Below are 13,767 nucleotides of genomic sequence, written 5' to 3'. Positions count from 1 at the left end.
TTCCCAATGATGGCTGACTAGGCCATCTTCTGCTACATATGCAGCTAGAGACACAAGCTCTGGGGGTACTGGTTAGGTCATATTGTTGTTCCAACTATAGGGTTGCAGACCCCTTCAGCTCCTTGGGTACTTTCTCTAGCTCCTCCATTGGGGACCCTGTGTTCCATCCAATAGCTGACTGTGAGGAGTTGAGTTTTAAGTCCCTGAGAGAGGTCAGCCTGAGTTAGGGTGAGAAGAGAGAGTGGGTCTGTGCCCCAGGCCGCCTGTCAGAATCGCTGATGAGAGCCGGGCTTAGATCCATCCAGAGCTCTCAGAGCTCGCAGGGAGCTCTTTCCTTCCTTCTTTCTCAGAGCTCGCTGGGAGCACTCTTTCCTTCTTTCCTTCCTTCCTGTGGTTTGGGTGAATGATTAACTGCAGTTCTGGCAGGAGCTGCCTGGAACAGGTTTCTGGGTAAGAGTAGGGGTGCTACTCACACGGAGTCTTTCCCCGCAGTACCTGCCTCCGGCATGGCCTCTGCTGTTTCTGTGGTTAGAGAGAGAAGAAGCTGGAGAGGGGGCGACCACACACACACACACACACACACACACACACACACACACCACTTGGAGGGGTACTAATTGTACTGGCCTTGCTTGGAACTTGGCAGCCTCTGTTGACTCCTTTCAAAGCTTAGGTATGTGGGCCTGCCATAGCCCGTTGTAAGATCAGAAAGACTGGCCTTCTCTCCGAAGGGCTTACGTGTCCACAGCTCATCAATCCTGCTGTCAGAGTTTTGGGAAATGCTCACATAACAGTTTCTGGGATGCCACAGTATCTGTCATTCCAATCCTCTGGGTTCTATTCTAACCTGGAGTGACTGACTGGTGATGAGCAAGCTTAGGAAAGCGTTGTCTTTGTAAGGGGCTGCAGTGACCCGTGGGTCACCTGTTGCTTGCCATTCCCTTGTGTAAAACTCACTGACTTCCTGGCCTGCCAGATGCACACAGCCAGCAGGCTGGGCTCTGGCACACCCTGGTATGGTGTGTGCCCATCAGTTAAATGAGGTTCTTATCAAGAGTAAGTTGTTTGTTCCCATACTGGTGCATAGCAGCTGCGCCTGTTTCTATGATCACAGCATTGAATGTGACAATGGTATCAACAGATGAAGCAGTAATGACAACCACAACTCCAGTTTTACAGCGAGGACAAACAGTGTGGTTAAGTGACTTATGGTTGTGCAGCTGGTACAGTTGGAGTTTGGAGCCAGCTGTACAGTCTGAGCTCTTAGAGCAGACGGACAGCTGTTGTCTCTATTAATGCCCGTGTGACCACTTTGGTATCACTCCATATTCCCATCGAAACAATAGAAACATAACTAAACTTTGGCACATTTTATAAAACTCGTGACATTAATTTTTTTAATACATCATGAGTGTGTGTGTGTGTGTTTGTGTGCGCGCCTCTGTGTACCTCTGTGTGTATTGGGGAAGGGGTTTTGTGTGTGTGTGTGTGTGTGTGTGTGTGTGTGTGTGTGTGTGTGTGTGTGTATGGAGAAGGGGTAGTGGACAACTTGTGGAAGCAGGTTCCAGAAATTGAACTCAGGTCCTCAGGTTTGGTGGCCAGTACCTTTACCCACGGAGCCATCTTGCTGGCCCCTCTCTGGTGACATTTTATACTCAGTTTCTTTTGCAGGTGTATTCAAACTCTTGCTTTAATAAAACCAAAACTACAAGGAAAAGGCTGGAGCAGAGTTGGACAGCAGGCCCTCCTCAGAAAGACTAGCCCACCCACATCAGAGGTATATAGGCTGGAGGGACAGTTCAATGCTAGGAGCACTTGATTCATTTTCAGAAGACCCTGGTTCAGGGCTCAGCACTCACATCAGATGGCCACAGCTTCCTATAATTCTAGATTCAGGAGACCCAACACCTTTGTCTGGCCTCTGAAGGGACAAGGCATTCATACATATACATAAAAGATTAATAAATCATTAAAAATACAAAATAAATCCAAGCTAGGTGTGGTGGCACACACCTTTAATTCCAGCATCCAGGAGGCAGAGGCAGGTATGTGAGTGTGAGGCCAGCCTGGTCTCCATTGTGAGTACCATGTCAGCCAGAGATATCTACTGAGACCCTGTCTCAGAACAACAACAACAAAATCAGATCTGTGGAGAGAAATGTGTGATTCATAGGAGAGCTGCTTGGTCTAGCCTTTTTAATACTTTATTTCTATTATATGTACATGGGTACTTTGCCTGCATGTATGTCTGCGAGGATGTTGTATTCCTTGGAACTAATGTTACAGTTGTGAGCTGTCCTATGAATGCTGGGAACTGAACCTGGATCCTTCACAAGAGCAGTCAGTGCTCTAACCCACTGAGCCATCTCTCCAGCCCTTGTCTAGTTTTGAATAACTGCTGTACCCAAGTAGATCTATTGTCTCAGGCACTGTGAGGAAATAGATGCTTACATGAATGTAGGCAAACATACATATAAAAACAAATTTACAAAAAAGAGACTTGAGGTAGGGACAGCATTCCATGGCATGAACCAGGGCCCAAAGAAGAGGAGAACATTTCTAGGACAAAATTAATCTGTGCACATATTTTATGATATGAAATTTATAATATTCATTTGTGTTAGTATGATGGTTTTTGTTATAAATTGCTTTGAAAATATTAATATTTCACAAAATTTGTCTGCTCTGCCAAGTGCTGCTGCCATGGTTCTTGTCATGGTTTTGCAATAAGGCATAAAATTCAGGCAATGAAATGTGCAGATCTCATCCTTCTGAGGAACTGAGAACAGACACTGCTACAACAGAGGCTCTGTGAGAAGGCAGGCCATGGGGAGGCTGGTGAGACCACTGTGCACTGAGGTGGCTTGCTCTTGAATGGCATAGGATAGTGAGAGTTAGGACCTCCGCTAGGTTTGATGCAGTCTGCTGTATGCCTCTGCTGTGGTCACCAGCAATCTTCTGACAGCCCAGGTCAGCAGCGACTGTTTCTGTTTCCTACCATGGAAGACCTCTGCCTCCCCTCCAGTTAGGTGAAGTCTGTCCATCCCTGAATTTGTCAGGCTGCTGTTGCTTATCTCATAGGATGGACTATCCTAGCACAGGGCAGGAATGACTTGAAGAGAACTGACTTCTTGTGCTACGTCCAGGGTGGTCCATGGTGCCCCCTGCTCTGCAGCTGCACTGGGAACTAGAATCTTTTCTAGCAAAGGAGAAACCTCAGTCTTAGCCACCCCACAAGAAGGCTATTCATGATGCTAACGGAATCTGCTTAAAGAGGGCCTCCAGCCAACAGTGCTGGGAGTGAAGAATTTGGGGTTTCCAGTCCCTTCCCCTGTTCCTGGGGTTTTCTTCTGATGCCTGGTTGAACCCGGTACTGGTCCTCAGGTGCTGGAATCCCACCCACGCACACAGAGGCAATCTTGGGGCAGAGTTTTGGTGTGGGGGTTTGGATGTAGGGTTGGTTAAGAGAGATAATGGAGTCAGAATCTTCTGTCTTGTGTCCCAGAGGCCTCAAGCCCGAGGTGTGGTGAGCAGGTGCACTGGAGCCAGGCAGGCCAGCTTTGCCACTTTTCAGCTGGCTGCTCAAATTATCTCGTGTCACTCAGACTGAACTTCCCAATCTGTCAGTGGAGCAATAATGGCATCGACAGGCCTGAAGCATCATGATAGGCAAATGAACGTATCAAAGTGCTCAAGACAGGAGCGGGCCTGTGAAGCATGCCTGTAATCCCAGCACCGCAGAGGCAGGCAGCCAGGAGTTAGGTGCCAAGGGATTCTGCATCTCAACTTCCATCCAGGGCTACTGAGTGAGATTGTTTAAAAAACAACAACAAGGGCTGGAGAGATGGCTCCGCAGTTAAGAGCACTGACTGTTCTTCCAGAGGACCCAGGTTCAGTTCCCAGCACCTACATGGTACTTGACAACTATCTGTAAGTTCAGGCCCAGGGGATCCAACACCCTCACACAGATGTACATGTAGGCAAAACACCAATGTAATAAATTAGATTCCAGTCCCTTTAAATAAAAAGAGCAGGGGGTTGCTGGTAATAGCATACACCTTTAGTCCCAGCACTCAGGAGGCAGAGGCAGGCAGATCTCTGAGTCTGAGACCAGCCTGGTCTATGGAGTGAGTTTCAGGGCAGCCGGGGACAGCTAGGGCTATATACCCAGAAATCCTCTCCGGAAAATCAATCAATAGGAACAAAGTAAAAACTCAAGACAACCTGGGCACATTTCCTGTAATCCTAACATTTGAGAGGCTAATGTAGGCCTCATGAATGGGGGTGTGGCTCAGTGGAAGACCACTTGCCAAGTTCTCACAATCTTCTGGGCTTCATTCGCAGCACCACAGAGAGAGTTTAAATGCAGCACGATGAATTTTAGTTTCTTTACCATCATCATTCAGTGGTAGTTTGTGTTTTTTTCAGAGCGCTCTGCCACTGAGCTAAATCCCCAACCCCTGTGTTTTTGTTTTTGAGAAAAGGTCTTATATAGCCCTGGCCAATTGGAGCTCATACCTGCCTCCACCTCCAAAAGCTGGGATTAAAGTAAGGGCTTGGTCAAGTCTGAATCCCAATTTTTAGGAGCCAAGGACAGGTGGGGTCTTAGATTTCTTGTCTTTGTCTGAAAACACTTTCTTTCTGGTTCTCCAAGAACCCAGACCTGTCAGCTAAGTCTGTAGGCAGCAGACAGACCAGCCAGTGAGAACCGGCCGCCTGTGTGGATGGATGGAGGGCCAGCTAGAGGTGGCAGGGCTGACTTTCCCTGGCTGGGACCTGTCTTCAAGGTAGGCGGGCTCTGCTCCCAAGCAAGCAGGACGTATGCTGCAGAGACTGACGGGTCAGAAATGAGTAATTAGCGCCTTTGATGGCTAGAGAGCCCAGTCCTGGTCCTGTTGACATGTATGGAGACTCACATGTCTGTCCCCCTCCTCCACGTTGAGTTTTGTAGCTGTGTATCTGGAAGAAAGTAACCTGGGAGGGAGGTGGATGACAGCGTCTCAGCAGCACTGTTCTTTAAAATGGGCCCTGGTGCTCTGGTCAGCCCTGCTTAGGAGGGCTGGTGATGACAGTTCATGATTACAGAGATCTAGCGCGTGCCCGGCACTGTTGGACTTGGGCTGTCTTGCTGTACTCCTAGCACATCCCAGGAAGCGAGTGCCACGATTGATAATGTCACCAGAAGGAAACCTAGCTTAAGAGGATTGGGTCACAAAGCTGACAGGCGTCAGCTGAGGGTGTGTGAGCAGAGTCCAGACAGCACACGAATAGGAACAGGACCAAAACATCACGGTGCGGTGTGATAAACAGTACTAAGAGCCTTACCTTTCTTCACCTGCAGAAATGTGGGAGGATCCAGTGACCTGAGGCTGCCAGTGTGAGGTATACAGACAGAGTTAGGACAGCAGGAAATGTTAAGAGGCATTCCTGGGCCTACCACCTGTCCCGGGGCAACAGCCTCCATCACTCAACAGAGTAGGGGTCTGGAAGCCAGCGCGTGAGAGATGATGCAAAACAGGAATGTTGCCGTGTCTCTCCTCTGGTGCCATGGCCTTGATGCCCTGGTGACATTCCTCCTGTGTGATTTTCCAGCTTTCATGGGCACACAAAGAGCAGTAGCCCGGAAAGAACAGTCAATAGCCATGCCCCTGGAATTCTGGCTCTGCCCTCCTGATACACAGAGCCCAGCCACACCACATAAACACATAACCAAAAGTGTTTACTTGGAAATAAGCAGACAAATTTCCACCAGAATACTGCCATGTTCCTCCCCTCAGCAGGAGGCCTGGAGTCTAATAAAGTGCACAAAGTCCCTCATTACCTTACTTCTCTTTGGCATAGGTCAGCAGAGCCCCGGGAGTCAGCTCCCGACAAGCATGAGCTGTTCCCTCTTGAAGTGTGGGGCCCTTAAAAGGGTCCGCTTAGCGGACGCCCCAGGTGGTGGTTTGCTCCAACTCAGCCATGTCCCCGTGTCCCCAGCAGATGGAGCAACACCTGTTTCCTTGATAAGGCTCCAGATGTCTGTCCTGTCACCTGGGAAATGCCACAACTGGGGCCAGGTAACCTTGTCTTGAGGAGTAAAGTGGCCATGGTGACAGCCTGTGTCACAGTCCTGGAAGGCTCTGTCCAGCTTCTCTCCAGGCAGCTCGCTGTTGTCCCTCATCTGGGTTTTCTGGGCCGCACCGGGATCTTCCGCTGTCTGCTCTCAGAGCCGCAGCACTGACCACAGCTGCAGCTGCAGGCTATCAGCCCCAGCACCAGGACAGTAGCTGAAAAGCCAGGGAAAGAAGTGATGGCCGCCCTCCTCCTGGAGACCCTCCCTCCTCCCCACCCCTGAAGGACTGGACTGAAGGACTGGCTGAGGGGCCTGTTGTCTCGCTCCACTGCCTCGGGACTCCTTTCAGTTCGAGGCTGACACCTGGTGGTTTCCAGTCCCCAGCACTGCCTAGCACTTAGGATGTGGCAAATCCTTAGCTTCCTCTGGGACACTGCTTTTCCTACTTCTCTGAAGGAAACTCTCCAGCCTTCCAGCTGGCACCATGGTTGGTCTCCCAAGGTATTGGGACACCGAGGGATAGAGCTAAAGGGTCAGGGCAGATGCCCCACTTGCCTGTGAAAAGAACGATGATGGAGAAGGCCACGAGCTCCACGGGCTCCGCCTGGGGGAGTTGTTGCAGTTTCAGCAGCAGCCTCTCTCCCACAGAGCGAATCTCCCCCACAAAGTCTGTGGCAGCCATGGTGGTAGGGCTCCTGCCAGTCTGTAACAACAGAGACAGTGAGAAGCCTAGAGTCCCTGCCGCTCTGGCTGGGAGGTAGCTCCAGTGAACAACCTCTCCCACCATAGCCTGCAGAACAGGTTTGTCTGTCTTAGCCCTGTACCACGGGTGCATCCCAGGCAGAGGGAGACAGGGAGTCATGGAAGTCTGCTCAGTGGTAGCCCCCAGCCCACGCCTGGCTGGAGCTGCCCTGGGGAAGGAAACCTTGTGATAATCGTGACCTGGAGAGAGCCTCTGAGGGGCTGTCAGGGAAGGTTGCCGTTGGTGAAGGTTCTGACCATCAGACGGTATGGTTATACTGTTGCATTCCTTTGTCTTGAGACACCAGCACCAGGTTTTGCTGGGGTGCCTCAGCTGACACAGCTTCCTGGCCCGCCTCTGATTTTTTTCAGGTGCCTCCCTTAGATGCCCTCAGGGGAACAAGACAGGCCTTAGGATTCTGTGTGTAGGAGGAGAATCAGACTCCAAGAACAGGTTCATGAGGACTCTGGCTGGAATCAGCTCTAGAGGGAGGGGTGGTGGCTTGAAGGATATGAAGCTGAGTCCCCAAGGAACCCCCTTCTCCTTCAGGCCAGTGTCTTCACTCATATTACTGCCATGTAAGCAAGAAAGGGCCACGCGCTATTTCCTGGAGACCTCATTTATCCAGAAGGGAGCGGGGGTTCTAGAACTGGCTCAACCAACTCTTCCCCTCCTGGCCTGGACCTGTTCGGTTGTAACCAGAAAAGACCTGTGTACAAAGTGGTGCCGGCCCAGGGCTCCTGGAAAGAACCTACACAAAGTTCTCAGCAGAGTTCTCAGCATTGAACGTGGGCCACCACCCCTTACATCTGTCCTGTGAGTGAGAACAGGGACAGCCTCGTGCCAGTGTGTCCAAACTGGTTCTTCCTGAGGGATGGGGGCAGGTGACCAGTCTTTGATGATTGCCACCTTGGCCCTGGTCTCAACCAGGCAGGTGGTTCCTTCCGCTGTGATGTGTGACACTGGTCACTCCCAGCACTCCTGTCTGGTACATAGCAGGTCTAAAACTACCCTGAAGATCATGTGATGGGGTCATCCTACATGTGTGCTCTCTGCCTGTGTGTTGTGTAGCCTCTGAAAGTGAGAGGTCTGGCTGCCTGTAGCTGTCCAGTGTAGAAGGCCAGGCCCTTTCGAACCTCCTCCGAGTCTCCTTAGTTGCGTAGGCCTGGCTGCTGCCCTTCTTCCCTAACAGTTCTTCAGGAACTGGACCACAGCTGCCAGACATTTGGATTTCCTTTCTATAAAGCACACAGTGCTTTCCCTGAGTTTGTGTGTTTAGTTTAGTTTTCCTTTTTGTGCTACTGGGGAATGGACTCCAGGACCTTTCTTAAACCAGGCAAATACTGTGCCATGGAGCTATACTCCAGTCGTGTGGTACCCTCTAACTTCATCTGCTCTCATAGAACTGCCGAGATCCTGCTGTCTCAACCCCTCCCCCTCCTGTGCATGGACAGGCTCTTTATCTCTGCTGTTGTGGATAGGAGAAGCCCTAGGGAGGGGCCTGGCTCCAGGAACTCTCTCTGGGTGGGGCCTGACAAGTGCCAGGAAAGACAAGGATGGGCCTAGCCAGTGCCCCTCCTGCTGCCCATATGCTCTTGATAGAGGCCTGCCTGACTTTGTGCAAGAACCACCAGGCTGTAGCTATTTGGAAGCCCATGGGCTGAGCACAGTCAATACCACCTCTTGTGGAACTGGGGCATTGATTTTTATCAGTTCATCACCACCAGAGTGAGGCACACCAGGCTTTTTTTTTTTTTTGTTTTGTTTTGTTTTGTTTTGTTTTGTTTTGTTTTTCGAGACAGGCTTTCTCTGTATAGCCCTGGCTGTCCTGGAACTCACTCTGTAGACCAGACTGGCCTCGAACTCAGAAATCTGCCTGCCTCTGCCTCCCAAGTACTGGGATTAAAGGTGTGCACCACCACGCCCGGCCCACACCAGTCTTTTTGAGAACTGCATGTGTTGTCACTAAAGGCACAGATCTGTGTGTCCTGCTGTTATGAACCTAAGTTCCTTCTGGTGAGAACAAAGGAAATGCCTCTAGCCAGTTGGAACATGCTTATAAAAGGACAGTGATGTGTTCACTCTCCTGCCCTGGGACCTCTGTAACATTCCTGTCCCCCAGAAATAGTGTCCATAGGGTTCATAACTGTTGTTTCTTACCCTCCCTTTTCATCTATGTTTGGTCTGGCTTGTTCGGTCTGACTGGCACTGTGCCCACATTGCCTCATGAGCCCAATGGAGACACTCCTTAAAAGCAGAAGCAGGCAGGAGGTTGGTGGTCAGGAGAGCTTTCTCACTTGTGTGCCACACCCTAAGACCTAAAGAGAGATGGTGGTTAGGGAGGAAAGAGGCACCAGCTCTGTCACGGTTGGTGGGGTTGGGACCCTAGGTCTAGCTGGAGGGTCTAGCAGTGTCAATTCCCAGAGCAGGAAGAAGGCAGTAGGCTGGGGCTGGACCTGCTGTGCAGGGCAGTCAGGCTTTGTCGGTCAGAGTTACCCCCAGCTTCTCTCATGTTTTCCCTTGTGCCTTTCCCCACTCATCTCTGCATTCTGCATGGCTTGTGGAGTTGGAGAACCGTGCCTGTGCACCTGAGCTCTTCTCTGTAAGAATGTGGACCACCTAGTGTGGGCGGCCTCATAACTTTGTGCCCAGGGCTTCTATAGTCAGCCCCACTGGAATCTAGGTAGGACGTGGACACCTATGCCAGCCTTAGGATGTGACCTGGGGTGCTAGGTCTTGTCTGTGTTACTAGCAGAATGGGGCTGCAGAGTATGGCTCTCTGCCCTGAAAGGGCTGAAGAGGAACCCTCTTTGCTTGACAGTGATGTTTTGTTATTTTAAGCTCTGACCCAACATAACAAGCACATCTCAGAGGGGGGAGCAAAGGGGTCTTGTTCACCAAAGAGGAAAGAGGCACATTCCAGCAGGTCTCCAGGCATCTTCCCAGTGGGCTATTTAAAGCAGAGCCAACAGACACTCAGTGCCCAATATAACCTTGTTCCCCAGTCATGGTCGGGGAGAGGGCCCCATTGACTGGATACGCCTTAGGTTTGGGTGAAGCCAAGCAAAGCTACTGGTAATTTTGTGTTTCCCAGACGATCAGTCCCAGGTTCATCCAGTTATTTCTAAACCATACTTCATGCCCCAAACTTGAGGAAACTAGAGTCTCTCTCAGTGCCATGTTTGGTCCAGGAGGGGGAACAGGCTTGGCTGCCACGGATGCCCACTGGTGCCCAGGCTGCTTGTGCAGCAGATTTGGAACCATCTGTGGATGCTCTACAGGTAGTGGTCAGAGAGCTAGCACAGCAGAGAGGGGAACTGGCCGAGCTGGTGTTCCTGGCTGTGGCATGCGACACGGAGGTTCTTGCTGTATAATAAGTGTCTGTCCTGTAGGCCAGACAGCTGTAGCTTGGTACCACAGTTTCTCTACTTCCTCTTTGTCAACTTGATCGTCCAACTCCAGTTCCCCACATGGATGAGGGCAGGCAGTGTGTCTGTGCCTGATAAGAGTGTCACCGATGGCTTGCTCTACCCTGTCGTTTTGTCATGGGGGCTCTTGGCCCCTTTTGTCTTGTTGAGAAGCATCTCAAATGAGACATAGCCAACAGATGTGAGAGACCTAAGAGGTCAGAGCCTGACCAGCAGGGCAGAGATACCCACTGTGTACCCTGCTGAATGTTTGAGCGACTCCATCTGTGCTGGGGCTCCATCTGTGCTGGGTGCTTGAAGCCTTGGTGGTTCTGCTGCTCTGGCCCCCAAGTTTTCTAGACAATGGTGAGGACTTCCTGCTCTGGTGGCCATTAGAAACTAAGCGAGCTCCTCTCCTGCAGCCATAAAAGCTGGGTCTCCCTCTGAGCTCAGGGACTGCTGAAGCCTGTGTGTCCCAGATGCGGCTCAGCTGCAGTGCAGTCCCTCCGTTGCACACTTGTCAGTATTACCACAGGAGTTAGCTTCCCAGTCCCACACAAACCAGAGTGCACCCCCTCTGCTGAGCCAAAGACACTCGGCCCTCCCCTTGGTTTCCAAAACTGAATGATATTTTTCTTTCTTGCTGGATAACAGCGTGTTTGCTTTGGCAGGGATGCCTCACAGGGATTTGAACCCCAGTGTGAGGACAGGAGGCAGAAGGGCTTAGCAGCCTCCTCTCATGAGGACCTGCCCAAGGACTGAGGAGAAGAGCTGTCTGGGGCAACCATTACAGTGGTTAGTGTGCAGGAGACTCCGGGATCTTTTCCAAACTCACCAGAGTAGTCACAAACTCCTCTCCACACCTGGGGTTTGAATTAGGGTGCATGTCCCTGGCTCAGTTCTCAGAGATCATTGCCAAAGGAGGATCAAGGGGGCCCTGATAATCTTAAGTGAGTGCAGAGACCCCTCCCTAGGATGATCCTGAGCCGAAAGCACACAGCAGTGATCAGGTCAGACAAAAGACAGGAAAGCTGCTACTCTTGTCCAGCACCCAAGTAGGCAGTCCTTGGGGAAATGGAGGCTCAGCAAGCATGGGGGCCATATCCTAAACTCACTGAAAAGGTTTAAATGGATGTGTCAGTCAGCAGCCCCCAGCCCCTATGCAACATACTGAGTAGCATTACAAGCCCCTTCTCTAGTACTGGGTCCCAGGGGAAGAGAGAGCTCAGGTGTGCACACAGAGGTGACTAAATCCCCATAGGAAAGTGGCCTAATACATCCCCCAAGACGGTCCTCTCCGAGCTCATGCTAAGCTGTGACTCCTCGCCAGAGATGAGACTCTGGCTGCCCTTTCCCTCCTTTCTGGATCCTGTCATCTCTAGCCAGTGTCTCTTACCTGGAAGCTCAAATATTGGGGAGCCACGAAGAGGTGTCCCAGTATAGAGCCTCTATGTACTTCCTGGAAGTCCTTTGGCCACCACCTTTGACTTCTTCACCAGCGCTGCCTGACAGGCGGCTGCTTCTCACCTCCTGGTGCTAGCTCCCGGTTGCTGACAGCCAGCTGCAGTCCCTTCAGTGCCTCATCGCTTCAGCTTTTTTGTTGTTGGTTGTTCTGGAGATCTAGGTGTCAAATTACAGTTGTGAGGAGGAGCCCGAGGGAGCCCTCCCCTGAGCTTGACTTGCCCTTCACGCCCTGTGCCTTTCCCTGCTGAGGAGGTCCACTCTGCTCTCTGGATTCCCAGAAGGCTCCCTCTCTTATTCTTCCTCCTGTTCTGCCCTCCTCCTGCCTGTGGGCCAGGCTGTAGGCTGTAGGCGGAGAGCTGGGGTTGGGCTAATGACAGAAGTGGTTGGCTGCCGTTCCCTGTGGAAATGACCCCAGGGGGCTCCGTCTGAGGTTGCTGGAGGAAGAGGGTGGAGTGATTCCCTCTTGGGTGCCCCAGCACCCTCTGGATGGCCTTTTTGGCTTGTGTCCCTGACCACCCTGGCCTGTCTCTTAGGCCACACTCTGGGTGCTCTCTCTGCCCTCTTCAAATACAGGCTACAGGACCACCCAAGCAAGTCAGCGAGCTTTCAAGCAGCCCTCTGCTGTGGTATTCTGCCATCAGTATTCAGAGGCATCTGGGGGTTAGATGAGGATCCTAGATATCTTAAAAGTAGCCTGCGACAGGCGAGGTGGCACACGCCTTTAATCCCAGCACTTGGGAGGCAGAGGCAGGCAAATTTCTGAGTTCGAGGCCAGCCTGGTCTACAGAGTGAGTTCTAGGACAGCCAGGGCTACACAGAGAAACCCTGTCTTGAAAAAAACCAAAAAAAAATAAATAAATAAATAAATAAAGGAAGGAAGGAAGGAAGGAAGGAAAAGAAAGAAAGAAAAGAAAGAGAGAAAGAGAGAAAGAGAGGGAAAGAGAGAGAGAAAAAGAAAGAAAGAAAGGTAGGTAGGTCACTGCTAGTCTCATTCTGCTCAGCTGTCTGCAGGCTCCTGGCTCTGTAGGCCCATTACCATTTGTCGGTCTTGCCACCAGCAGACCAGGCTGCAGAGGGAGAACTGACTGACCTCAGCTCTGCAGTCAATGGAGCCCTTTGAATCTGAGCACAAAACCCCAGTGAGCCAGAGCTCGGGGGCAGGGTGTAGACGACCATATGGTCACAGTGCCTAGCTAGATGCCAAAGCTTCTCAGAGACAGGACAGGCCACCACTGTAATGGCAACAGTCTTGAGCAGAGGGAACATTTGTCGTATATATTCAGTGTTAGTGGGAGGTGGCTTCAAAAGCGCCCCCCAGTGGCTGTCTCAGCTGTCTTCCTGCCACTTCTATGCAGTTTTAGGGTTGTTCTTCACTTTGCTGGAGGGACCCTACTTCTTTAGAAGGTTGCATTGCAATTTGCTTTCCTTACAGTAGCCGCTGTGTGGGGTCAGACCCACAAGCAGTATTCAGACTAAGTGTGGAACCCTCTGTTCCAAAGCTGTTAGCCGGCTAGTCTCAAGCCTGGGCACTCAAACTGCCCTGCCTTGGCTGTCTTTCTTCTGCTTCCCAACCCTGTACCACATTTCTGGCACTAGAAATGACTGTAAGGACCCTTATAGGATAGAACAGCCTGGGGATCCAAAAAGAGACTGGCCTCCTGCACCAGGTGGGCTTCCTGCCACCAGCTCGAGCAGGGAGTGGTTATCCACAGGGGAACATCTGGAGTTAGAGGGTGAGAGGGAGGCTCTGGTGAGGCTGGATCTCCCTGGCTAAGTGGGCTCACGTGTGACTAGGCATGATGGCCACTCTCAGCATTGCTGTGTCTCTAGCACAGTGACTCTCAGCCTTCCTCGTGCTGTGGTGACCCCCAACCATAACATCATTTTTGTTACTTCTCTTTTGCTGTAATTTTGCTACTGTTATGAATTGTAATATAAATATGTTTTTTTGGTGGATAGTCTTAGGTAAACCCTATGAACAGTCTTTCAAGCCCCAGAAGGTTTGAGACCCACAGGTTGAGAATCATCTGCTCCAGGAGCTATGCCAGGTACTGCCCTCAGCCTGGGGCAAAAAGCTCATGGTGGGGGCCAGGGGAAGC

The 13,767-nt window shown here is 51.2% G+C and overlaps 2 protein-coding genes across 2 annotated transcripts in view; one reads left to right on the top strand and one right to left on the bottom strand.

Annotated features, from left to right (window-relative positions):
• Recql5 (RecQ like helicase 5) overlaps positions 1 to 13,767 on the top strand; it is a 39,209-nt gene that overhangs the window by 19,667 nt on the left and 5,775 nt on the right. The window lies entirely within an intron of this gene.
• Smim5 (small integral membrane protein 5) lies at positions 4,134 to 11,961 on the bottom strand. The gene is made up of 3 exons (XM_021212591.2): positions 11,601 to 11,961; positions 6,611 to 6,758; positions 4,134 to 6,269 (listed from the first exon to the last, which is right to left on the bottom strand). Exons 2-3 carry the CDS (start codon positions 6,735 to 6,737, stop codon positions 6,160 to 6,162), a joined length of 237 nt encoding a protein of 78 aa, XP_021068250.1. The 5' UTR covers positions 6,738 to 6,758; positions 11,601 to 11,961; the 3' UTR covers positions 4,134 to 6,159.

This window comes from Mus pahari, chromosome 14, assembly GCF_900095145.1.
Source record: "Mus pahari chromosome 14, PAHARI_EIJ_v1.1, whole genome shotgun sequence".
Classification (NCBI taxonomy): domain Eukaryota; kingdom Metazoa; phylum Chordata; class Mammalia; order Rodentia; family Muridae; genus Mus; species Mus pahari.
This window is presented reverse-complemented; position numbering and strand designations above follow the sequence as displayed.

Excerpts from the sequence above, each read along its gene's own strand:
- Smim5 (XM_021212591.2), bottom strand. The coding sequence starts at position 6,737 with ATGGCTGCCACAGACTTTGTGGGGGAGATTCGCTCTGTGGGAGAGAGG. Across the intron at positions 6,270-6,610 it reads CATCATCGTTCTTTTCACAG|CTACTGTCCTGGTGCTGGGG; the intron begins GCAAGTGGGGCA and ends CTGGCTTTTCAG.